The sequence below is a fragment of the Aulonocara sp. 'chitande type north' Nkhata Bay genome, linkage group LG22, assembly GCF_057382095.1.
Source record: "Aulonocara sp. 'chitande type north' Nkhata Bay isolate Kocher_YH1m ecotype deep benthic linkage group LG22, A_spYH_male_GT1.1, whole genome shotgun sequence".
NCBI classification, from domain to species: Eukaryota; Metazoa; Chordata; class Actinopteri; order Cichliformes; family Cichlidae; genus Aulonocara; species Aulonocara sp. 'chitande type north' Nkhata Bay.
In genome coordinates this window covers 20,419,138-20,442,864 of record NC_141364.1, presented here as the reverse complement: position 1 = coordinate 20,442,864, position 23,727 = coordinate 20,419,138, and the positions used below count along the sequence as shown (strand labels likewise).

The following is a 23,727-nucleotide window of genomic DNA, read 5'->3' as shown; positions in this document are numbered from 1 at the left end:
TTTAGGCGTTTGGCCTGATGATCAGCGATCTTTTGTGACAGTATAAAACATCTGAGTCACTCTGTTGTTGCAGACTGTGGTAATTAGGGGGAGCGAGAGGTGGAAGTGAAAGTGTGAGCTGCACTGGTTGATGATATCTGAATCCATACATGAATTCATCGTTACTCTCAGCCCATGTTTTAATGCCAACATTTTAGATGCAGCAGCAGCTTGGCTCTTGAACAAGGGCGAACCTTGCTCTTTATTTTTGGCGTGCTAAATGTCACTGATAGGTTAGCTGTCTACTCTGACATATACACACAGAATAAGTCTTGGGCTTAATTTGTTGTGCTTGTAGATGGCTATTAAGGCTTCAACAGTTTAGACTAACACAGTGGAGCTGGAGTAGGGGGGCACTGATGGCATATTCATAAGCTATAATTACCCTTAAGTAATCCTGTCACCTCACTGAGTGTGTTTTTAATTCCTAGGCTTGAAACAGATGCATTGTTTGTCTTTCCTTGCATGTGAGCTTTAAGTTTTCTCGGCTGTTGTCGTCTTATCTTTGAATTTACCGCTTTTTTTTTCTTTAACAGACAGACCTGTTTCCTCCTCACTCGAAAAACGCCTACTTCCTCTACTTCCTCCTTCTGTCTCAGCACTCTGTCGGTTGTTCTTTTGCCTCAGGCGAAGCACTGCACAGACCGTGGTGAACTTTTTGTTTGTGGCTTGTGATGCTGAAGTCACTTTACTTGGAGGCAGATTGTCACACCGAAGTCGCCCTCTCCATCCTGTTATTGTAGTCGCATGCACAAGAAGCAGGTTGATTGGGAAGAAAGCTAAGAGTACTGGTGGATGTCTTGCGGGTGAGTCCTCAAGTCTTCAGTACTTTTCACTCTTTAAAAGGCTACACAGGATGCAGTAGGCCTCAGGGTGTGGCTCCGTGTGCTCCCCTGCCTCCTTTAATCTCCAGTGTGCCACCTCCTTAAGCACGGCCATTGTGCGGTAGGATGTTTGCCGTCTGGAGTGGTAAAAGTCTTGGTATGTCTGTTCCAAGAACAGGGAACTTTCGTGGGTTTTCCTCCAGCAAACCAAAGAAGAATTGCGCTGTCAAAGAACGGACGAGTTTAAAGACAGCTGAGCCTTGTGGCCTCGTAATTTGGTGGGATGGAAATGTGGTGTCAGTAGTTTATGATTTTGGATTGGCTAAAGAAAGTGTATGCTTACACAGCTGATAAATCTGCTGCATTGGAAAGTAATTACTTGGCAATATGAATGTTCCCTCACGATAAACATTAAGGATTAGTTTTGTGCTTTGGGGCCTAATTTTGCCTTAGATTTTTTTTCTATTTCTCTGTCTCTGTTTTTTTTGTCTCCTCATCACTAATAATTTCCGTGTTTTTATTACTTGGTTTTACAGAATATCATCCAAGTACCTCTAATTGTTTCTGATTCACTTGTTTACCTTAATTTGCCAGCTTGCTCTGCTCCGAGCGCTATACTTAGGCTATGTTTGTTCTGTGTTTGGTGGTGCATCATAGCTCCATGCTCATTTCTTTTCTTGTGTGTGTAGATTTATGTTTAAAAAAACACAGAGCCCATATATTGAGTGGCACATGTAAACTCATAAATGCAAAAGTCAGCTTGGTGTTAGCGGCATAACTGCCTTGAAAGAGATTGGCTGGCTGCTGCTGAGAGTTGCTACGAGCAGCTGGTAGCGACCTTTGACAGGATATCCTGCTAGTGTTGTGTGAGCAAAGGCGGTTTGTGACACAGAGGCCCGCTGAGAGGCACATGGGTCGCACAGAGACTTTAGAAATTTTAGAAAATGGTCTATTACATAATAAAAATATTTTTAAAAAATGACTTGGCTAGATTGTTTTCTTTGTCTTGCTGGTATGCGAAGTCCCTCAGAACGTGACGCTTCCTGTTTGTTTGAATCTTGATGCCACATTTCTCAACCCTGTCCCTAGCTTTACCCTTTATGTCTTTGTCCTTTATTTGAAGCCTTTTTCTCAGCCCTTTGTCTTCCAATCAGTGGTTTTTCCTGTCGACTGGGTGTTAGGTATACGTGTGTTGTGGAAGAATGGGAAAACAACTAAATAAGCATGAAGATTTTAAGATTAAGTGTACTCTTGCTGTTATGCCTTTCATGGCTCTTGGGACTGTGCTCTGTTTTGTGTTGACACTCTATTCATCAGTGATTCCCAGCCAGGCGAGTTTTCTTTTTTTTTCCAACCTCCTAAATGGTTGAAGTGTTTAATTTATGCCAGCAGTAATAGTGCAAAGGTAACTGAGCTGTAATAACTACTATTATGCACACTTCTGTATCGTTAATTCAATCATTTCAAGTTAAAGTAACATATTTGGAACATGAAGCGTCAGATGGTGTTCATAGTTGATTTACCTTAACTACAGGGTGTGTTTTGTATGTACGCTCACAATAAGTGTAACGTGAACATCTACTGTGTGTAGATGTCTAAAGGTGTCACCTTTAGAGCGACAATAACTCTAGGTCCTCTGCAGCACGACTGTGGCCTTTTGTCTCAACTCAAATAAAAGATGGTGGTCTATTTGAAGACACGCACACACACACACACACACACGCACACACACACACGCACACATATATACACAGACACTAACCCCTGCAGCTAGGCGGGCCCTTTGTAGAGGCATCAGATGAAGAGCTTGAAGGGGTTCTTTTGAAATCCAGCCAGCACACAGACTAATACAGACACACCCACACAAAGACAAAGTTACTGATCTCTCCATATACAATTCTTGAAGCTCTCATGCGAAAGCAATAAACATGAAACCTCTCCCACACTAATAGTTCACATGATACCGTGAAACCTTGTGGTGCAGACACACTTCAGGCACACAAGAGCTTGGGTGACCAGATGTGTTATGATAGGATTTTTTTACATTTACATTGCGTTTTGCTTGGTCTTTGTGGATATAGGGGGATAAAAAGGTCTTGTTAGTACTTGCACGTTTTGGTTTTCTTGAAGCATAATTAATACTGTTCAGCATGTGCAGGTAAGCCCTGATTCAGACCGCTCCAATCAGTCCCTTTCTGCTCTTTTGTATGATGAAGGTGAGCGCAGTAAAGACCACGATGATATTATATGTCACGTACCAGCTATTTGCTGATAAGTTTAATAAATCGCAATCGGTCAAGCCCCACCCACCTGCTGTTCAAGCCTTCTTTTGACAAGGGTCAGCCAATCAGAATAAATGTGGCTGAAAGGTAGTGGGAATGGCTCTCGAACCAGGAGCTGGTCAGACGATAAGTGATGTGCTGTGCCAAGGCCTAGCGAAAGAAATGGGGACTTCTTTGAACTCTAGTAGAACCACAGAATGATAACAGATCTCCATTATGTAAGTTGTAAGAGGTTGAAGTTATAATGATGAGCAGTTAAGAAACTTGTTACAATCATGACAAGTAAGATGAGTCAAATAGAGAGTTGTCTTGGAGAGTGGAGAAATTTGGCTACATTTTTTACAACTTTAAATTATTTCTTTTTTTAAAAAAGAAAAAGGTAAATGCATTAATTATTAAACTGTGTATTTAACCAGACTTTAATAACCAAATAAAAACTATGTAAAAGTGTTACCCGATCAGACTGTGTAATGCAGGGATGGGGGCTTATTTTCCTAGGGTTCGGCCCTCCACAACAGTCCCAGTTTCTAATGTGCCCAGTCCTGATCCTGGGTGAGGGTGTTTGCACATAACAGCCTCCTCAGGTCGTGCTGCTTTAAATGCCACTTAAATGTCCGAGTTTGAGAGCGACACTGAGGTAAATGTGTTAAAGGCGTCTGACGTTCATCAAGTGCTGCTAGGCGACACATCACGGTGTTTAAAAAGTGCCGTCTCATGGTCTCTGTCACAACATTGACGCTCTCACAGAAAGTTTCTTGGTGGAGCAGCCCAGTCTCACCATACTCTAGCACAAGTCATCCTGCGGTCTGATACGTCCATATAATGCGATAATAACCCTTGTCTTTCTATTTTTAACCCTCTGTTTCTCCTTTTCTTTTGTTCTACTTTCTCAGATGTCTATAATGTGCTGATTTACTTTCTTTTTTGCTTTATTTCTGTTTTTTATTACATTTTCTCTGGCTTTCTATTTATTATCAGTACCCTTCATTTTAACTTTCTCTGACACGCTGTCGGCCCCGCTTTCATTTACGTTGCTTCTCGTAGCCTTCCTACCTCTGTTCCTACTCATGTTCCCTTGCCTTCACCTTCACCCTCCCCTCGTCCCTCCACAGATTGTGGGACCCTCCTATTACACATCATGAATTATTGAGGTGAAACCTAGTATTGCCTAACAAAACACAAGATTTCTCTCCCCTCTGTTTCCTCTGCTGTCATCATCTCTCTTCTCTTTACTGATGGCTTTGTTCCTTAATTTCTACCTCTGGCAGGTGACAGAATCACACAATAATAAACTGTTTAATGGACTATATGATTAAATTAAACTTATAAATGGAAAGATGCATAAATTGTACTTTGATAATTTCACAGTCTCAGTCTTTTTTTTGTATTTGTCATTTATTTGGGTTTAAATAATGTTCAAAAGCAAAACAGTCATAATCCTTTTCTCTGATTTTTTTACTTAAATCAAATAATATTCTCTCTCTAAAGAAAACTGGTACCCTCTCCAAAATTCCAGTATCAACAAGGCTCTAGCTTCTTCTGTTTATATGTAATCATGGGGAAGATAGATACTGTAACCCAGCACTAAATGCCTCCTGGTAACAGCAGGTGGGCGAGTGTATAAGGACAGATTAATTGCACACATGTACTTTCAAAGCTTACAATAACTTTGGGCTTGACTCTGGAACAGTTAGACTGCGGGTTCATTGTATAAGCGTCATGGTGCTGAATACAACGTGTAAATATGAAGATTGCACCAAGAGAATTAAAAAGAGAGCATCCAATAAGGCTTTTCTGGTCCTCGACTTACAGTACCATGTCAAATTCTGACCCTACATTCTGAATGTTGTGACAGAAACCCAGACTCAGACCGGTCAGTATATTTTTTTTCATCTTCTGTTGTCCAATTTTGATGAGCTTGTGCAAATTTCCCAGTTTTTCTTTGTTCTTAAACACTGCTCTCAGCTGACAGCAGGGGCACCCGGTGTGGTTTCTGTCCTGCAGCCCGTCTGCTTCAAGATTTGACGTTGTGCGTTCAGAGATGCTCTTCTGCATACCTTCAGTGGTTATTTGAGCAACTGTAGCTCAAAGATGTCTGGCCACTCTCCTTTGGCAGCAACTATCCAGAAAACTGCGGCTCAGTAGATAACAAAGCCAATCTGAGCCATGAGCTTCCGAAATATAAGCAGTATATTAAGCAGTATATTAAATGCCCGACCAGAGAGGAGAGGACATTAGACCACTGCTACAGCACGATCAGCGGGGCCTATCGCGCGGTGCCCCGCGCTTCACTCGGACTTTCTGACCACGTCATGATCCACCTAATCCCCGCGTACAGACAGAGGCTGAAGCTCTCCAAACCTGTCGTGAGGACAAAAAAACTGTGGAGCAACGAGGCTGTGGAGGAGCTTCGCACGTGTTTGGAGTCTACAGACTGGGACACAATGAAGGCTGCTTCTAACAGCTTGGACGAGTTTACGGACACTGTCACCTCCTATATCCACTTCTGTGAGGACAGCATTGTGCCATCACGCACCAGGGTGAGTTATAACAATGACAAACCCTGGTTTACTCCCAAACTCAAAAAGCTGTGGCTGGAAAAGAGAAAGGCGTTCAGAAGCGGAGACAGGGACTGCTACAGAGAGGCCAAGTACAGGTTCACTAAAGAAGTGGACATTGCTAAACATCAGCACTCTGAGAAGATGCAGCAGCAGATCTCAGAGAATGACTCGGCCTCTGTGTGGAAAGGTTTTAGGAATATCACAAACTACAAGCCTAAAACCCCCCACTCCACTGATGACTTGCTCTTAGCCAACACCCTCAACGACTTTTACTGCCGTTTTGACGAGCCATCAGGCAGCCTTCACACCTCCAACGGCCCCAACAATAGAGGCACTTTAGACACTAATTCCCCCACCTCTCCCCCCTCCATAGAGCCATCACCACCTTCAAACTGTTCACCTACAACACCCCCCTCCTCACCCCACACAAAAGAGGATTTCACACCACCTCCTCCCACCACAACTCTTCATATTCATGAAGCAGATGTGAGGAAGCAGTTTAAGAGTGAATGCTCGGAAAGCTCCCGGCCCAGACGGCGTGTCTCCTGCCACCCTCAGACACTGTGCAAACGAGCTGGCCCCAGTGTTTTCTGGCATTTTCAACTCCTCACTGCAGGCATGTCATGTGCCTGCCTGCTTCAAGTCCTCTACCATAATCCCTGTCCCCAAGAAACCTAGGATCACTGGACTAAATGACTACAGACCCGTGGCTCTGACATCTGTGGTCATGAAGTCATTTGAGCGCCTAGTTCTCTCCCATCTCAAGACCCTCACGGCCCCCCTCCTGGGCCCCCTGCAGTTTGCATACAGAGCCAACAGGTCTGTAGACGACGCCATCAACATGGCTCTACACTTCATCCTGCAGCATCTGGACTCCCCAGGAACCTACGCCAGGATCCTGTTTGTGGACTTCAGCTCTGCCTTCAACACCATCCTTCCAGACCATCTCCGAGGCAAGCTTTCCCAGATGAATGTGCCTGATCCCATCTGCCGGTGGATCACCGACTTCCTGACGGACAGGAAGCAGCATGTGAGGCTGGGAAAGAATGTCTCGGACTCTCGGACCATCAGCACCGGCTCCCCTCAGGGCTGTGTTCTTTCTCCTCTGCTCTTCTCCCTGTACACCAACTGCTGCACCTCCACCCACCAGTCTGTCAAGCTAATCAAGTTTGCAGATGACACCACCGTTATTGGGCTCATCTCGGACGGGGATGAGTCTGCCTACAGGTGGGAGGTTGAACGTCTGGTGTCCTGGTGCAGCCACAACAACCTGGTGCTGAATGCCCAGAAGACAGTGGAGATTATTGTGGACTTCAGGAAGCACACAGCTCCACTCCCCCCCATCATCCTGACTGACACCCCCATCACCTCTGTGGATTCATTCCGCTTCCTGGGTACCACCATCACTCAGGACCTGAAGTGGGAGCCCACCATCACCTCCGTCATTAAGAAAGCCCAGCAGAGGATGTACTTCCTGAGGCAGCTGAAGAAATTCAACCTGCCAACACGGACGATGATGCAATTCTACACCGCAATCATCGAGTCCATCCTCACCTCCTCCATCACCGTGTGGTACGCTGGAGCCACTATCAGGGACAAACAGAGACTGCAGCGTGTTGTGCGCTCTGCTGAGAAGGTGATTGGCTGTAGACTCCCATCTCTGCAGGACCTGTACACCTCCAGGACACTGGGGCGTGCAGCTCGGATCTCAGCTGACCCTTCTCACCCTGGACATAGTCTGTTTGACCTGCTCCCCTCAGGCAGGAGGCTCCGGTCCATTCAGAATCAGAATCATCAGAATCAGAATACTTTATTGATCCCTGGGGGAAATTATTTTTTGTTACAGTGCTCCATTTTAAACCAACATTAAGACAAGACAGACAATACGCTAACTAAGAATAGTACAATATATACATATATATACATACATACATACATAAGTCACTCATAAATAAATAGTTGGAAAAGAAACATGTGTAGCTGTAGCAGCAAACAGTGTGTTAAGTGGATGCGTTGTACAGGGAGATGGCCACAGGCAGGAATGATTTCCTGTGTCGTTCAGTGGTGCTTTTCGGTAATCTCAGTCTCTCACTGAACGTGCTCCTGTGACTGACCAACATGTCATGGAGTGGGTGGGAGGTGTTATCCAACATTGTCTTTATCTTGGACAGCATCCGCCTCTCCGACACCACCTTGAGGGAGTCCAGCTCCATCCCCACAACATTGCTGGCCTTACGGATCAGTTTATTAAGTCTGTTGGCATCTGCGACCCTCAGCCTGCTCCCCCAGCATGCAACAGCATAGAGGATCGCACTGGCCACAACAGACTCATAGAAAATCCTCAGCATTTTCTGGCAGATGTTGAAGGACCTCAGTCGCCTCAAAAAATAGAGACGACTCTGGCCCTTCCTGTAAAGTGCACCAGAACCTCTCGCCATAAGAACAGTTTCTTCCCCTCTGCTGTTGGACACATGAACAATAAACGTACGACTGTTCCCACCACTAACTCATGACCCTATGCTGTGTTCACTGCATCATTCCATGTTTGGCACTGATCACCACCTGCACTCATGTATATATCTTTCTACGTAGCACTTTTAATTCTTATTCTTACTTTTATTTTTTCATGTCTATTTAAGCGCAATTTATGACAGCATGTTTGCACTGAAGCACCGCAGCAATTTCCTAATGTTGTAAACCTGCTCAACATTTGGCAATAAAACCCTTTCTGATTCTGATTCTGATATGTTCAGTTTTTGTACCATTCTCTGTAAACCCACGAGTTGGTTATGAGGGAACATTCCAGTAGATGAGCAGTTTCTGAAAAACTCAGACCACCCTGTCTGGCATCAACAACCATGCCACATTCAAAGGCACTTAGATCACCCTGCTTCCCCATTCTTATTCGCCTTGACCACGTCTACATGCCTGAATCCATTGAGTTGCTGCCATTTGATTGGATGATCAGATATTTGCATTAACAAGCGGTTGAATATATGTACCTAATAAAGTGGCCGGTGAGTGTATATGTATTATTTGGGTCAAATTCTGCAAAATAATATGTTTCTGGAGAGAGAAGCAGAGCACGGAGTGGAAAAAGAGGTCGATGAAAGCAATAAAACATCAGATGCGGTAGAAAAGCAGAGAAGAGAAAAGAAGCGGGGTCAGATCCAGAAGATAAAAAAAGATGGAATGAGCTCTTTATCCCGCTGGCCTGCTTAACCCTCTAGCAGAGTGTAAAATAAACACACTCAGTCACTCAAACTCAGCTAAACCAGGTTGCAGCAAATCACCTGCTCTGACATGATGAGCTGTGACAGCAGCTAGCGCGATAACAAGGTTCCATTTACAGTGTAAAGAGGCTGCAGCGAGATGCCAAAGTGACAGATAAGGGAATTGATACACAGACCACATGGCTCATGTAAATCATGATCTTTTGTAGATATGAAGGCAAACGTATACGGACGCCAGACATAATCCTGGTGTGAAAAGCTTGTTTCTAAGAAGCTGTTTGCAGGAGCGCGGCGTGTCGATCGCTAGAAAAACATGTTGATCGAATGAGTCCTGGACCACTTGTAGCTCTGGTGTGCTATGTGTGTTGAAACGTTGTGTTTCTCAATTAAATTGAAGCTTTAGATAATGTGTGCGTGTGTGTGGCCTGGTACGTGCACATGTGTGTATTTCCAATCAATATGCCTCAAGGCAGTCCATCTTTGAGTCATCTGAAGTTCTTGGAAGATGATGACAAGGTGCTGGGAACACACACATACAGATACAAACGCACAAACACGCACACACTTCTCATCCTTATTGGAAAAACCAAATCCTGTGTCAGGAGAATGAGCTTGTGCTCTGACTTAAGGTACAAACAAGTCTCTCGAATTCTTCACTTAATGGATCTTCCTGTAATTTTTGGTTATTTCTTTGTGTTATCACAGCAGGGTACTCGGTGAACTGAGCCTAAGTCTTGGTGCAAACATATCACAGTAGCTATCTTTGGCATTTATGCACTCCAGTTTCATGTTACTCATCAGATCCTGTTATGTCTGTGATAACATCAACAGAAATATGTCCCAGTGGACTTTATTGTTTGCCTTTAGTTACAACTGGAAGTCCCAGAAATTGCACTGGTAGGTTTAGTTAAAGCAATACGAAACAATTACATTCAAATAAACTGCTTTACTTATTTACTTTTTGTGAGTGTTTTTAAAAGACAAAAAGGGGATTGTTGATTAGAGAAATTATTTAAAAACCCAACGTTGCACTCTGGTATCCAGCCATCCATTTTTTTTATGGTTATCCAATTCATTATTCACATTTCATTTATTAGATGTTATAAATGCCAGTACCATCGAATATCATCAAATAGTTAATATAGGCTTAGAACCTAAAAAACCCCAACTGGGTTCTGTTGGGGGTCCCTGATATTTAGATAATGCTAACATGTTGGTGCAGAAAACAGTGTCAACTTAAAGTCTTAGATTCACTGTGATGGTGTGTTAACCTTAAAGGATAAAGTTTAGCATGTACCCTTCATCTCATGAGGGTCTTTAATGCACTGTGTTGTATGTGTGCTGGAATAATCAGGAAAACTTTGGAAATGGGAGCATCTGAAGAGCATGTGAATGTACAAGCTTTAGCTAATGTTATGGCTCTTCATCCAACAGCTGTTGAGATATTTCACTTAAACGTTGCTGTGATATTTTAACCTGAGGAAACTGACAAATTAAACAGTGGACTAACATTAAAATCACTGGAATATCAGGGCTAAAAATGTTGACGGCAGTCTCAAGAACAGCAGATTTCTAGCTTTCATTTTCTGTCTCTCTGTGACTTCGGGTCAGTTTTGAGAGGGATGATTATCTGTACATAGATGACTAATGCGAGTTTCTTTGTGTAATGCAACTGAATGAATCATACATGTGTTAGTACAGTAAGGCTCCTGTATTTGGGACATGTATTTTTAACATGGAAAAAACAGGATGAGCCTGAAATTAATTTTTTCTTCTTCTTTTCTTAAAAGGCACATTTTTGTGAACAAATAGAAAAGCAGGATTCAAGAATTCAGTTTATCCAGATGTTTACATAGATCTCTTTCAGTGTTGTCTTTCCATTTTGTTTTTCCTCATCTTTTGTGGCATTATCTTTTCTGCGTAAGGTTACAGAGCTGGAAAGCGGAGCAAAACACTAATTTACTGAACATCACTGAAGGCAAAGTGTATCAGAAAGTATTTAACATGCATTAAGAAACCGTTCTAATCTTCAGCAGGCACGCTCGTTCAACGCAGAGGGCTGGAGTGACTCATTTTTGTGAAGTTGTGACAAACGTGACTTGAGTATGGGCATGCAGTTTGGAAAGAAAATGCATCCACATCTCAAGCTATTGATGCAGCAGCTGCCATGGCAACGGGCCCTTGAATAAAGGCTATGTGGATTATTATGGGGTGAATCACACACAACGTCAGGCCGGTGTCCTTAAATTAACACACTCTCTTTAAATGCACACGTGCATAGATTACATGTGGTCAGTGTTTGTAAACACGTCTCCAGTCATCCATCCACAAGTGCTTTTGCCATGTGTATTAACACTATAATAACACCATATTCCGCTCAGCAGTTTTCTCCCAGGAATTAGTCTGAGCCAGCCATTATACAATATGCATTTTCAAATTAAATATGTAATCAGACTTCTTCACCAGGAACTAGGATTATCTGAGTTTTTTTAGACAAGCTGAGAAGGTAAATTATTGATGCCTTCCTCAGTTGATTATGCGGATTTCTATGCTACATTTCCCACTCGAGACTCGTCCACTGGCGGGTTTCATTAGACCCCCTGCAAGGACACAGAAGTGGTTTTGCTCAGCTCTCCCCGCACGGTTCCGGGTGACTCTGATTTGCCTTTCTTTAAGCTGTGGAAGCACAAACTGGCTTATCCACAGCCTTTCAGGTCGATCTGGCTGTCGTCTCCTATGTGAGATATCATGCCGTTTTTGGTGCCCTGAAGGGCTGTGAGGAGGGGTCAGGGAGGAGGATTACAGGTTCAGTGTTAGCGTAGGGGTAATTGCATGAAAGTGGAGTGAGTGTTGACGTCTTTTGCCTTTGCTTTGTTTATGAACAAGAGTTCACATGGTTGCTTGTACAGATTCAAGGTATAATTGTAAAATTCAGTTACGTTGTGACCCATCCCCAAGCCAAGTACTAACATCCATCTTCTTTAATCTGTGCTTCATCGTTTTTCTGCTTTCCTTTTGCAGATCAACTTTTTTTTGTTTTAGCTTTTTTTTAATCTGCAGCTAATCAAGTCTTTTTATCCATCCAAGCTAAGATATCTGGGTCATGTCACTTAAGTAGTTTACTCAGACTTGACAGAGCTCACTCAGAATAACAGAAGACATTGCTCAGATCTTTTTAAGGTTGTTTTATGCGCCCCATGATGAGTAAACTGACCTTTTATATGCTAAATTGAAGGGATACCCCTTGAAGCAAGTGCTACTGCACAGGGCTGTGGAAGAAGCTCTGCGCTACTAACGTGTTTAACCGCTTGCTTTTGACTCTTATGTTCATGCTAATGTGGTTTAATGTGGCAGTTGCATCCTCTCTCCAAAGCAACAGGAACTATTATGTGAAAATGTCCAAAGGGACTTTCAAACTGAACTGTTCCACTGCTTGAGTCACAGGAAGATGCTGCTGAGTGGTTTATGGTTTTTCTGCTGGACAAAAATGTCTGAATTGAGAATAGAACCAAGAGTAGCAGTTGAATTTTGACTCGAACACCAGTGAACAATTTGAATATATCCAGATGTGTGGACTTTTTGTCTTCCCTTTTGGCAGTGGGAGTAAATGCACTTAGTTGCTCTAACGTCCTTCTGAATTCTTGTACAGAAAGTAACTGCAGTAACCACATTTAAAACTCCCGTTTTGCAAAATACAGAGAGATTTACGTGGCTGTGATAGGCTTAATCAGCATTGTATGAGCTTGTTTGGCAAGGGCTCGAATTTATTGGATGGTTATTTATATGTAAATGTACCACACTCCAACTTTAAATTAGTCTACCCCTGGAAAAATTGATCTCAGAGGACAAATAAAAAGTCTGCCTGCCTTAGTTTGCATAAGCGATAGAAGTTTAACTGCATTCACGTATGACTTTCAGTGCCAGTATTTGCAGGAATAAGCATGCAGAGCATAGTTCTTAACTGAAGAGCCTGTCCTAGCTGTGGGCTAATGAACAGCATGCAGTGTATTTGTGGTTTTTAAACTGGTACTGATGCTAAACCCCCCACTGTTGTTGGCCAGCCTTACCTGAGATGATTTCTTGGTACGAAATAAAAAGAGCCAGAGTGTTTACTTTCTTGTGGGTGCACAAATTATAGTAAATTGATGTAAGTAGGTCAGTTGACTAACTTCCTCTAAAAATTTAAATGCTATACGAAAGTGATCTTATTGGTTTTAGCAGTTCACTAGCTTCTCCTGAAGATGAGTTTCATTTGCTTGCGCTCACCCCCCCAGAGCGCTGTGTCTTATTTTTCAGCGCTGTCCTTGTTGGCCTTAAAATAGTCTTTGAATTTCAACAACTCTAACACAAGCAAACATCAGTGACTAATGTGCCTCATTTTCTGCTTCTTTTTGTTCCCCTTCACTCTACCCTACAGGTTTGGATGAGCCATCTTCAGCAGTACTGACAGAGGTGTGAGGCAGTGAGGCTCTCACCCCCACCCTGGGAGCCATGCCGCCGCCGGCAGATATTGTCAAGGTGGCCATTGAGTGGCCGGGGGCATTCCCCAAGCTCATGGAGATAGACCAGGTATGTGCCTCAGTGCAACAAAAGACACCGTCATCTCACCTGCAGACATTACTGTCCTTTAAATCCAGCACAACCAGTAAAAAATGTTTGGGGTCTGTGACGCTCACCGTGCAGATTTAAAAACCATAATCACAGTGCGTGTTTTGTATGAACACATTATTGCGCAGTAATCCGTTGCTGTGTATATAATGAAATCGCTTGGATGTTTGTAGGTGTCTCTCTCTGGAGCGGCTGGGCGGATGTGCTCAGGGCTTGGTGCAGCTTTTGCGTTGTTCCCATCAATTATACTAATTAGCCTCAAGGATGTGGCCTTGATTAAAGATGTTTAACAGTTAGTCACAGCTTTGACATAGCTTTAAAGAAATTTCACTGAATGCAAAGAGGCTGGCTCTGTCATTAAGAAAAGTGACAAAAAATATGGATGTTTGTGGGTAAATACCTGGGCTGTTTAGCTCACTGTCAGAGCAAAAAGTATTCATATGACTGGAGGTGAGATTTGGTATAAAGCACAACACCATGTACAAAACAGGTGAGCAACCTTCTCACTCTTACATTGTCTGCTATGGAAAACAAACTCAGTTAAAGCTTTATGCATCTGTCACATTACAATATCAATGAATCTTAGTGATGCTGTTTTTTAAAATGTAAAACATAATGGTCACAGCTGTGGTCAGAGGCATTATGTGATATCTCTTGAACACCTTCAGGGAAATTTCAGTAGGTTTGGACAAAAGCTCAAAGGAATAATGGATTAACTTTGCCTGTCAAAGGTCAGGGTCTCTGTGACCTCCTGTTCTTTTGACTGTGATGTCTGAGGAACTCCTCGAGCGAGTTTCGCTTCATCTGACACAAATGTTCACTTAAAGTAATGGTCGTGGTCAAGGATCATTGTGATGTCACGCAGTTTGGGCCATTACCCAAGACGTTCAGCATCACAATGTTCTGTTTGTGGCGATTATTGCACTGTAACTCGGTAGCGTGAGGAGATCTTGCGACCCTCTTCGCCTTCTTTCGGTTTCTTCTTTTCACCATCACTCTCTTCCGCTATCTCACCCTACCCCTAGTGTCCTCTTCTTCCAGCCTCTGTATGAACTTTTTTGCTACATCCATGAATCTCCTCTGTGGTCTTCCTCTTTCTTCAATCTGCAGTGTTTTCACTATTAAATTTCTTCCAAGTCTTCACTTGATATATTGCATGCATCTGGACAAACACAGATCTAAACTGCAACTTGATTGGTTGGTGGAGCTCCACGACTGTAAGGAGGGTTTTATCGTTTGTTTTTTAAAAACTGTAACATTAAATAGCTGCAATGCTAAAGCGCTATGAAACCTCATCAGTGCATAGCTATATATTCCACTGATTTACATAATGCAGTTGCTACGTTTATGCTCAACAGTTAACAACACTGGTGTGTGCTTTTTAAAACTGAAACTGCACTTCTGTGTAGATTTGCGTCGCAGCTGCTTTCGCCTGCACGCAGCTCGCATCCATTACGAGCCCACAGATAATGGCCATGCCGTATGTCGGCAGATTGTCGGGGTCTATCCAGCGCTAGATTACATGCTAATAAAATAATTAGCCCAAACAGCAACTACCCCGTGTGTGTGTGGGGGGGACATTTTTGCTGTTACTTTGTTTGATTGCACATACAGTTTTATAAATTGGCCTGTTTGTTGTTTGTGTGACTCACAGATGGGCTAATGATTGTAAAAGCTATGAGTCACCGTGGTAACCGGAGTCACAACTGCCCTTCTCAATGGATGAACTAGTGAATGAAGTATTGAACTGTGAAGTACATGTGCTTCTGGTGCTTTAAACACTTAAGTAGAGATTTAGGGGGTGTGGTTTTTGTATTAAATGCCCCCCCCCCTTATCAGCAGCGCTGTTCCAGTCTGAGTAGATTGCCTTTAGCTTTGCTTAGGTCTGTCTTTACTTCTTTAAGCCACCTCTCCTCCTCCTCCTCCTTTTATCTCTCCCTGTCATCTTCCTCTTGTTCCACCTCTGTGTTGCCTTCCTCCTCTTTGTCCTTCTTTGCTTTCGCTCTTGTTCGCTCCCCCCTCGCACTCCTCCTCCCCGTGTTTTGTTGTGACTGCGAAACTTGCGCGCGCTGTGCCTCTTCCTCTCTTGTCCTCCACCATCAACCCCCACCTCTTCCTCCTCCCTCTGCATCTCCTCTGTACAATAGGCCCTGCAGCAGCATATGGCTGTCTGACTCATGCGACGGGGAGTGGGCTTCTGCAGCTCGAGCTGTTTTGATACCCAGAGAAAGTGTGTGTGTATGTGTGTGTACATGCCTGAAAACTTGTATGTGTAAATTTTGTTTACGCAGGTAAAATTCTGCTTATGTGAAAATGTGCGTGGGTGTGTTTGTGTGGCAACATGGATCGTTGTTACTGTTCATGCGTGTGCATGCTCATTTGCTGTGTGTGTGCATGCATGTGCCTGTATCCATGTGCATGCCGACAAATATGTGTATTTTTATTATTTCTGTCTGTTTGTATATGCGCCTCTGCAGTGCACGCGTGAGTGTGTTTAGGCTACATCTGCTTCGGTGTGTGTCTCTGTGATTTCTGTATCTCTCCAAACATCTTCAGGCACAGAAGTCCAACCTTTATGTAGGAATGCGGGGGAATCGCTACAAGTTTAGACAGTTGTTTTTAAGTGTTTTTAATTGCTTTTTGTTTATCAGAAAGGCAATAGAGAAACTGGGGGAGGATTGGGTGGTGGGGTTTCTGGTGGAGTAGAGGGATGAGAGGAATGTTTGCAGGTGGAAAGGGGCAAGAAACAAACTCTAAGACTAACAGCCCACTTAGTTTTAGGTAATGTGCTAAAATTGGTTTTATATTAGTGTCACTGCTGTGGTTAAAAGATAGAAAACTAAAAATAAAGGCATTTATTTATATTTTGGTGTGTGCTTGTGTGCACGCATCTAAGCACAGTGGTTAACAGAAGAAAAGTCCAGAGGGATGTATTAAACTGTTTCCTTGAGTGAAATAAGACTAAATACCTTCAGTGAATGTGCAAAAATGGCTAGCAGGTTCTAGCGGGTCATGCTTTATTGCATATAAATGATCTCGGAGGGGGGAAAAAAAAAAGAATAACCACCAAATGTGCTAAAGTGGAATAACTCCTTAGATAAACTATTGTGTGGTGTAACAGGAGCTGAAATCTAGTGGGTGGTATAGGATGTTATAGAGAACAGCTTTGCTTTTCACCTTTGTACAAAGTGAATTCCGGTTATGTAGGTGCTACCCTTGAACTGTACTCCCGACTGGGCTTACAGTAAGTTAAACAAAGTGGCTCGTGTGGGTTGAAAGTAATAGTAAAGGAGAGGAAGATGTAGTGGGAGGTTGGACAGGGAAATGGTAGACGGGGAAACAGAGTCAGTTTAAAGCTTGGAGAACTGCTTGTATTTATAGGTACATAATAGGCAACATATAAAGTAGGGTCACTGGAAGCATCTCTGTGTTTCTCTCTTATTTCACATTAGCATGACTGGGTATAAAAAGAGTTTACCAGAGAGGATGATTCACTGAGAAGTTAACATGGGAAGGGTTTTACTACTCTGTCAAGAGCTGCCAAATAATTCAGCAATTTAACAATGAAGTTTTTAATCCTAAAGTTGCATCATCTGCAAAAACCGAATGATTCTGAGAGGCTGAAGAAATCTCTGTAAGCAAGGAAGTAATCAAAATCAGATTTGTTTTTTCTTTTTTAATCATGAATGCTCCATCCTCTGAGCTTCAGTTGCTGTCGTGGGAAAAATAACAAGCCAGCATCCACGATGGCTCCTTAGCGCGCAGCGGCTTGGACGACATGCAAACGTTGCACGTATGCAGGTTTTGGAGCAACATTTTCTAGGAAGGGTTTGCTTATTCCTGAAATGCCAAACCACATTCTGCTCGTGTTACTGCAGCATGATCTGTAATGAAAGAGGGACTCTCTGCAATCCATGTCTGTCAGCGTCACCACTGAAAATATTCACTTTCAGAGCTACAGCATCGGTCCCTTTTAGCTCCCAAATGCCTTCTGAGTGTTTTTTAAAAGAAGTGATGCAACACAGTGGAAAACATGCCTCTGGTTGAAACATGTAACTGGCACTAAATTCTAAGAGCATTTATTTTTCCCAAAAATGATTAAAAATGTCTTTGATGCAACATTTAAAATGTTGTTTTTGTGAAGGGGGGGGGGGTTAAGGTAAATATGGGGTTTAAATAGCTGAAAACTTTTAGAAACGTGGTTGTAGCGTCGAGTACTTTTATGAGTGTTTGTGCTTGCGTGAGTTTGTATAGAGATTATGCATGTAGCCTAGCAGCATACTGTATCTCCCACAGAGCCTGAGGATGATGGCAGTGGCAAGCAAGCAGCGTGTGCATTTCTCGTGCACACGCTGCTTTTATTTATCTCGCTTCCCTCCTCATACACATCTTGCATGCTCCTAATTTTTCATCTTTCTGTGTCCATCTCTGTTTGTTGTCCTCGTTATTAGCTGCATTGCTTTTTATAAGTACACTGAGAGCAGGAAAAAAAAAAGACTCAAACTCCTTTTATGCGTACACTTTTTCTTTTCACATACTTTTTCCTGCTTTTGTTTATTCCCCTTCTCCCTTTTGTTCACAAACAGCCCACCCTCTTTTTCTGTCACCACTCTGCCTTTCTTTCCTTGTCATATATGCCCACCATCCTGCCATCGTTATCTTTTGTCTGTCTGTCTTCATCACCGCAGCTTCTCTCACTGTCTGGGCTAATCCCCAGAAAAGCAATAATGCAATATGCTCGTATATTTTGATATATAGACACTCAAACGAATCCATCTTCATGCGTTTGGGGGGGGAAGAATTTAAAGAAAAGAGTGGTTAGAATTGGCCCAGCAGAAAATGAAGTATCCTGATTCAGAACCTGATATTGTTTTTCTGTACTTTTATTATCTTTGGTTGATCAAAGTCATTTAAAAAAGGTGCTGCCCCAACTACGTAATGAGTAAACATTGTGTAATTGGCTCAGTTTGTTTGTCTGTTCTCAAACTTCACAACAATATACCAGGCCCTGGAGGACCAGAGTACATAGGTTAGCTGAGCATTTGGCTCTGCTACTTTATAGCTAGCACCCAAGGTCAAAGTTAACACTGAAAACTTTTTTAACAAACCATACTGAGTAATATATCATATGAAAGGGCATGGAGAGAGCTGTACAACACACATTTAATTTTTTCAATGACACCATAAAATCTCAAGTTTTACAGCCAGTTTTAATCCAATAATATGGTTAAAGATAATAAAATACTCCATTTTAGTTTGTAATGCTTCAAGATCATAGGTCAAAGGTTAGACATCAGCGTGTTGTTGTGAAAGCAGGCTGACGTCAGCATCATAAAACATCAAAGTTTTAGTGTAACCTTTGCCCCTCGGGGGGGAAGGTTGGCCTCAACATGAGTTGACTTGTAATGCTAAATCTTTCACTGATGGTATACTAAGGCTGTTATTAGATGTCCCCAGATCTAGATTAAGAAACTTGTTTCACTTTAGACAGTATCTTGTTTTAGGCTTCCTGGGGAACTGAGGGGTTTCTGTATATTTCATTGAATCGTCATTCAATTTTTTAGCTGTGAAATTGTAAATGTGGTTCTTGAAAAGATGTACTCTGCACCGCTGTAGAAACACTGAATCACTAATAATGAATGAAGCGGTGCAGCAGCCATGGTCGATGATCCCACATCAGCAGTTGGATAAATACAGGCTCCTGAAGAACAGCCTCTCATTGTGCCAGTCCCGCAAAATAAAATAATTGCAGCCCTCTCTGAATTGCCTGTTGTTTTAGGAACTCAGTACTAGACTGTGAACTAAATGTAGTTTTGCCTTTTTTTTTAATTCCCAGAAAAAGCCTCTCTCAGCCATCATTAAAGAAGTATGCGAGGGGTAAGTCTTCATTTGCTTTTTTTTTTTTTTTTTTAATGTATGCACTAGTTCATGTCTTTTGGATTAGAATTTAACTGTCCCCTACCCCCATACTTGAATTCTATTTGCTGTTTTTAATGCACTTTTAAACCAAGTACACAGTGTATTTTGTCTCTATCCAATGCCTTTTAGGTGGTCCCTGGGGAGCCCTGAAAACTTTGCTCTGCAGATTGCTGACGCGACAAATTTCTACATCACAGAAAAGGTTTGCTCATCTGCAAAGCTGCTGTATCCAAGAGGGGGATATAAAGGCCTGAAGTGCACACTAACTTCTGCTTGTGTCCTTGTAATCCTCCACAGAATCGCAGCGACATTAAGAACGGCTCGATCCTTCGTTTGACCACCTCTCCTGTAAGTGTTTTGCCATTTGAAAAAGCAAATTCTGTGAATACGTATGAAATCGTTCACAATCTGGGACACGTCCTGTTTCCTTTTCCCTTTTGCCCTCCAGTACCAGACGGCAGTGCAGCTTCATGAACGGATCCAGTCATCAAGCATGGACGCCAAGCTGGAGGCTCTTAAGGACCTGGCTAACGCGTCCCGGGATATCACCTTTGCCCAGGAGTTCATCAACCTCGACGGTATCTCGCTGCTCACTCAGATGGTGGAAAGTGGGACTGAGTAAGTGAGAAGAAGACTGTTTCTTTTGCTGTTTGGATTTGCCTTGTTTGCACCGTTTTCCCCTGCAGCATCTTTTTTGTTTGTGCATGTGTGTTATAGGGAGCAGGGAAGAGTACACACTTCCAATGTTTTCCTCTGGATTTTGGATTTATGTGGCAATATTAGACTTTGACTCAAGAATGTGATCCATCAAAACTAGCAAACACAGACTCCAGTTCGATGGGATACCTAATTCAAATCTTACCATATTTAATTTCACATATCGCTGACATTATTTTTCACAGGCCTGATGTAACGAACCACAAATTTGTAACAAGACCCCGGCGTTATTTAAAAGGGCTGCAGGTTTGGATGGTATTCAGGTGGATCTCCGATTTCAGTGAGAATAAAAGGGGATCTTTGGAGTTGCACTGTGCAGTCTGACCGGTTAAGTTCAAAGCATTTACAGCAGCTGACTGGCCGCTCATTCACTGACATTCCTCAGTTCACTCTGTTAAGCTGGATTTATTTTACTGGTGTCTCGTGTCATCGCCATCTTTGTGAAGATGCCTTTGATGTGGAACGCTTTTATTTCAGCGTGCTGCAGAGTTGTGCGGATGTTATTAGGTCATATAGCAAATGTCATTATATGCACTGCATGAAATAATCAGTCATACATTTGCGCTGAATGAAAACCCTAACCTTGTGCATAAGTTTTGCCTCGGGTTCAACAATGCTACCCTGTGCTGCAAAGAGAAGAACAGGTTCACACAGTGCCCAGCAGCTCCTGTTCATCTTTGGTGACCATGATAGTGATATTGCACACAGCTGAGAGGAAATACTCTGCCTTTTGCATGTTCAGCACATCCAAAAACTCACAGTGTGTGTTGAGGTGGGGGGTGGAGGGCAGGCGTAGTGCCCTGGAGACCGTCTCAACTGAAGGTTAAAGCGAGGACTTTTTTCGCTGAGGTGAAACTTCTCAGCCGTGATGCCAGGGGAGGGGAGTGGGCGGGCGAGGGAGATGGGGTTTGTGCCAGTGGCGTGCTGTGGGGAGTGCAAAGAGCTCGCCAGAACCAAGAGTTGAATTACAGTATGAGTGCAAAACGTGCACGCAATCACACAGAAGTAGATGGACGGTGCAAACTGGCAGGGAGGGCAGGAGCGGCCAGCCGTGCGAGACGTGCTCGTTTTCTGCTTCGTGCAATTCCCATTATCCAGCCCTTCTTTTTCCAGGGGGAGAAACGATAGATCGAGGAGTTGTTTTGCACCTAATGCGTGGTTATAAACACACGACATTCAGCGTGTCCCGACAGAAGAGCAGTGAAAACCCAAAGTAAGAACTGCAGTTTTTTTGTGCGGGTGTCGTCTTGTCACGCTCATGATTGCTTTTAAATGAAGGTTCAAATTCTGGTTAGACATGTAATGGCTTTTTCTTAGCAGAAACCACTCAGTGATCTAGTGTTTGTGGGTACAGCTTGACAGGAAATCAGTGAGGCCTCTTCTCCTTTTTGAATATGATGTTCAAATTAGCAAATATTTGATCTTAATGCAAGGAGCTGTCACAGCAGCACCGAGGTTCCTCCTGTTGCTCCTGGCCCTTTGATTAAATATGTTTTTCATCTAAATTCCCATCAAATCCTATTCAGGGCTTGAGAGTTTGAGCGGCGCGTGTAAGCAAAAGAGAGCAGGGCGAGTGGTTCTGCTGCATTTCCATCTCAACAGAAGGAGCTTATGAAACAGGCATGCAGATAGGTATCAGAGGCTAATGCACACACTCTCTCTCTCACACACACACACACACACACACACACACACACACTCATTAGTGTGCCTGCCAACCAACTTGGTGAACTGTAATTATTCAAGAGGCTCTGTGCTCGAGACTACTCATGAGGGCAGAGCAGTTCTGTGATCTGATGCTTCTGCCAAAGATGCTGCACAATATTCATGTGTAGATCAGCTGCCCAGCTAAACTCCAAGTTTAAGGCAGACATTGCCCTCTACTGACAAAAACATGGAGCAACTCATACTGTGGTTTGACACACGTTCAGAATGTACAGTGCAACTTCAAACTGATTAACACCGCCAGACTTACTATCAACTTCGGTCTTCTTTGACCAGGTTTAACATATGCTGCCACCTTGATATTGTCATTCATGTTTTTTCTGTTTTTGTCTTGTTAGCTCCCAGCATAATCTTGGCTGTTAAATTCACAAAACCTGTTCTAAACATTATTCCATTGAATTGTACCTTATTAGCAGTGTCATCCCTTTGAAAACTGGATTTACAGAGTAAAAGGAACACTGATACTGAAATCAAACTCCACTGTTAAAACAGTTTTTTGTTTATTTTATCAGGTGAAATTAAGAAGTTCTGCAACTCCACCCATTAAGAGCAGAAAAAAATGTCCCTTGTTTAAATCCCATGAAGGTTGTCTCTTTCTGGACCTGGCCCTCGTTTCCAGGGCTGCTGCTGTTTGTAGATCGCTTCCAGGAAGTCCCGTTCTGACCAATCCTGTTCTATCAGATTTCTCCAAATTAACAGTCTGACCCTGAGAGATGAATTCATGGTGAATTCACTCCATACCCATGTTTGCCCTCCTGTCTCAGTGCATGCTTATCAAATGTCTTTGAGCTATTCAGCTAGTCTAGTCTGAGACCTGGATCTTCCTAGCAGTGATGATCCACGACATAAAGGTTGAATCAGTTGGACACAGAAGCTGAAGTTTGAGATCCATGCTGAAATCCCAGAGCCCAGATGCATGTGGTCGGAAGCAGACTGCCAGATCTCTGAAGCAATACAGAGGTGCACATGGAGACAACCTCATTCATATTAGCTGATTTTTGCACACATGGGTAGTATCGCTGAACTTCATGAGTGCACCTGTCATCTCGAATCTATTCAGGGAAAGTTAACTCTCTGCAGATGTTGCTTCCTTTTGCTTGTTTAGCGTAAGGCATTTCTCCCACTGCACCTGTCACATATTTACAAGTTGGTCTCTGCTTTTTGAAATGTGCAAAACTCCGTTTCGTTATGCTCCCTGTGGCACATTAGGTCTGCAGCAAGCCGCTTTGTCAGCCGTTTCTGCTTGGCATGCTTTGAGCACCTTAGCGATCCAAAGTGTTTATTTTGAGTCGGTGTATTAAAGTTGTTTATATTGAGACTTGTTTTTGCACAGTAAGGAATCCTTCTTCTGTGTATGAGAGTGGACCTCCTTAGAGTCTGGTCTCTTTGAGGGATGCTTATTGTTAAAAGATTGTGATTTGTGTTGCTCCCTGCTGAGACTTTAAGGTTTTGTTGTGTGTTTCCCACCTGTGACACCTAAGTTTCTCTTTACAGGCGCTATCAGAAACTGCAAAAGATTATGAAGCCATGGTAAGCCCCTCCCATCCCCCCGGGTAACGTCATTGACTCTGTGCTCTTCCTAACCTGCTGCCTGAGTCTGCATGATGAAGACTCTGGCCCCAAAGCCTTATGGGGAATTACTATAATTATGTGTTTAACACAGCCATTTACAGGCTTCTGTTTTGAAATCAGTTTTGCACTTAAATTTTTATTTTTTTTTGCATGTGGTTTTGGGCAAAATAATCTTCTTACGTCTTTGCCTCAGACTGTTGGAAGGCCATGATTTATTTCTAAAAATGTAATGCCGTGAGAAATCTAT

The 23,727-nt window shown here is 42.9% G+C and overlaps 1 protein-coding gene across 5 annotated transcripts in view; it reads left to right on the top strand.

The window, feature by feature from the left end:
* Window positions 1–23,727, top strand: part of elmo1 (engulfment and cell motility 1 (ced-12 homolog, C. elegans)) — a 105,607-nt gene that overhangs the window by 31,245 nt on the left and 50,635 nt on the right. For 2 of the 5 annotated variants that reach the window (XM_086279166.1, XM_086279163.1), the window contains exons 2-7: window positions 13,357–13,508; window positions 19,384–19,424; window positions 19,596–19,668; window positions 19,764–19,814; window positions 19,915–20,084; window positions 23,403–23,438. In XM_086279166.1, coding sequence (XP_086135292.1) covers window positions 13,431–13,508; window positions 19,384–19,424; window positions 19,596–19,668; window positions 19,764–19,814; window positions 19,915–20,084; window positions 23,403–23,438 — 449 coding nt within the window. In that variant the 5' untranslated portion in view covers window positions 13,357–13,430. Of the gene's footprint in view, window positions 1–656; window positions 846–13,356; window positions 13,509–19,383; window positions 19,425–19,595; window positions 19,669–19,763; window positions 19,815–19,914; window positions 20,085–23,402; window positions 23,439–23,727 lie in introns of those variants that run through there. The other 3 variants (XM_086279167.1, XM_086279165.1, XM_086279164.1) reach the window with 2 other exon arrangements.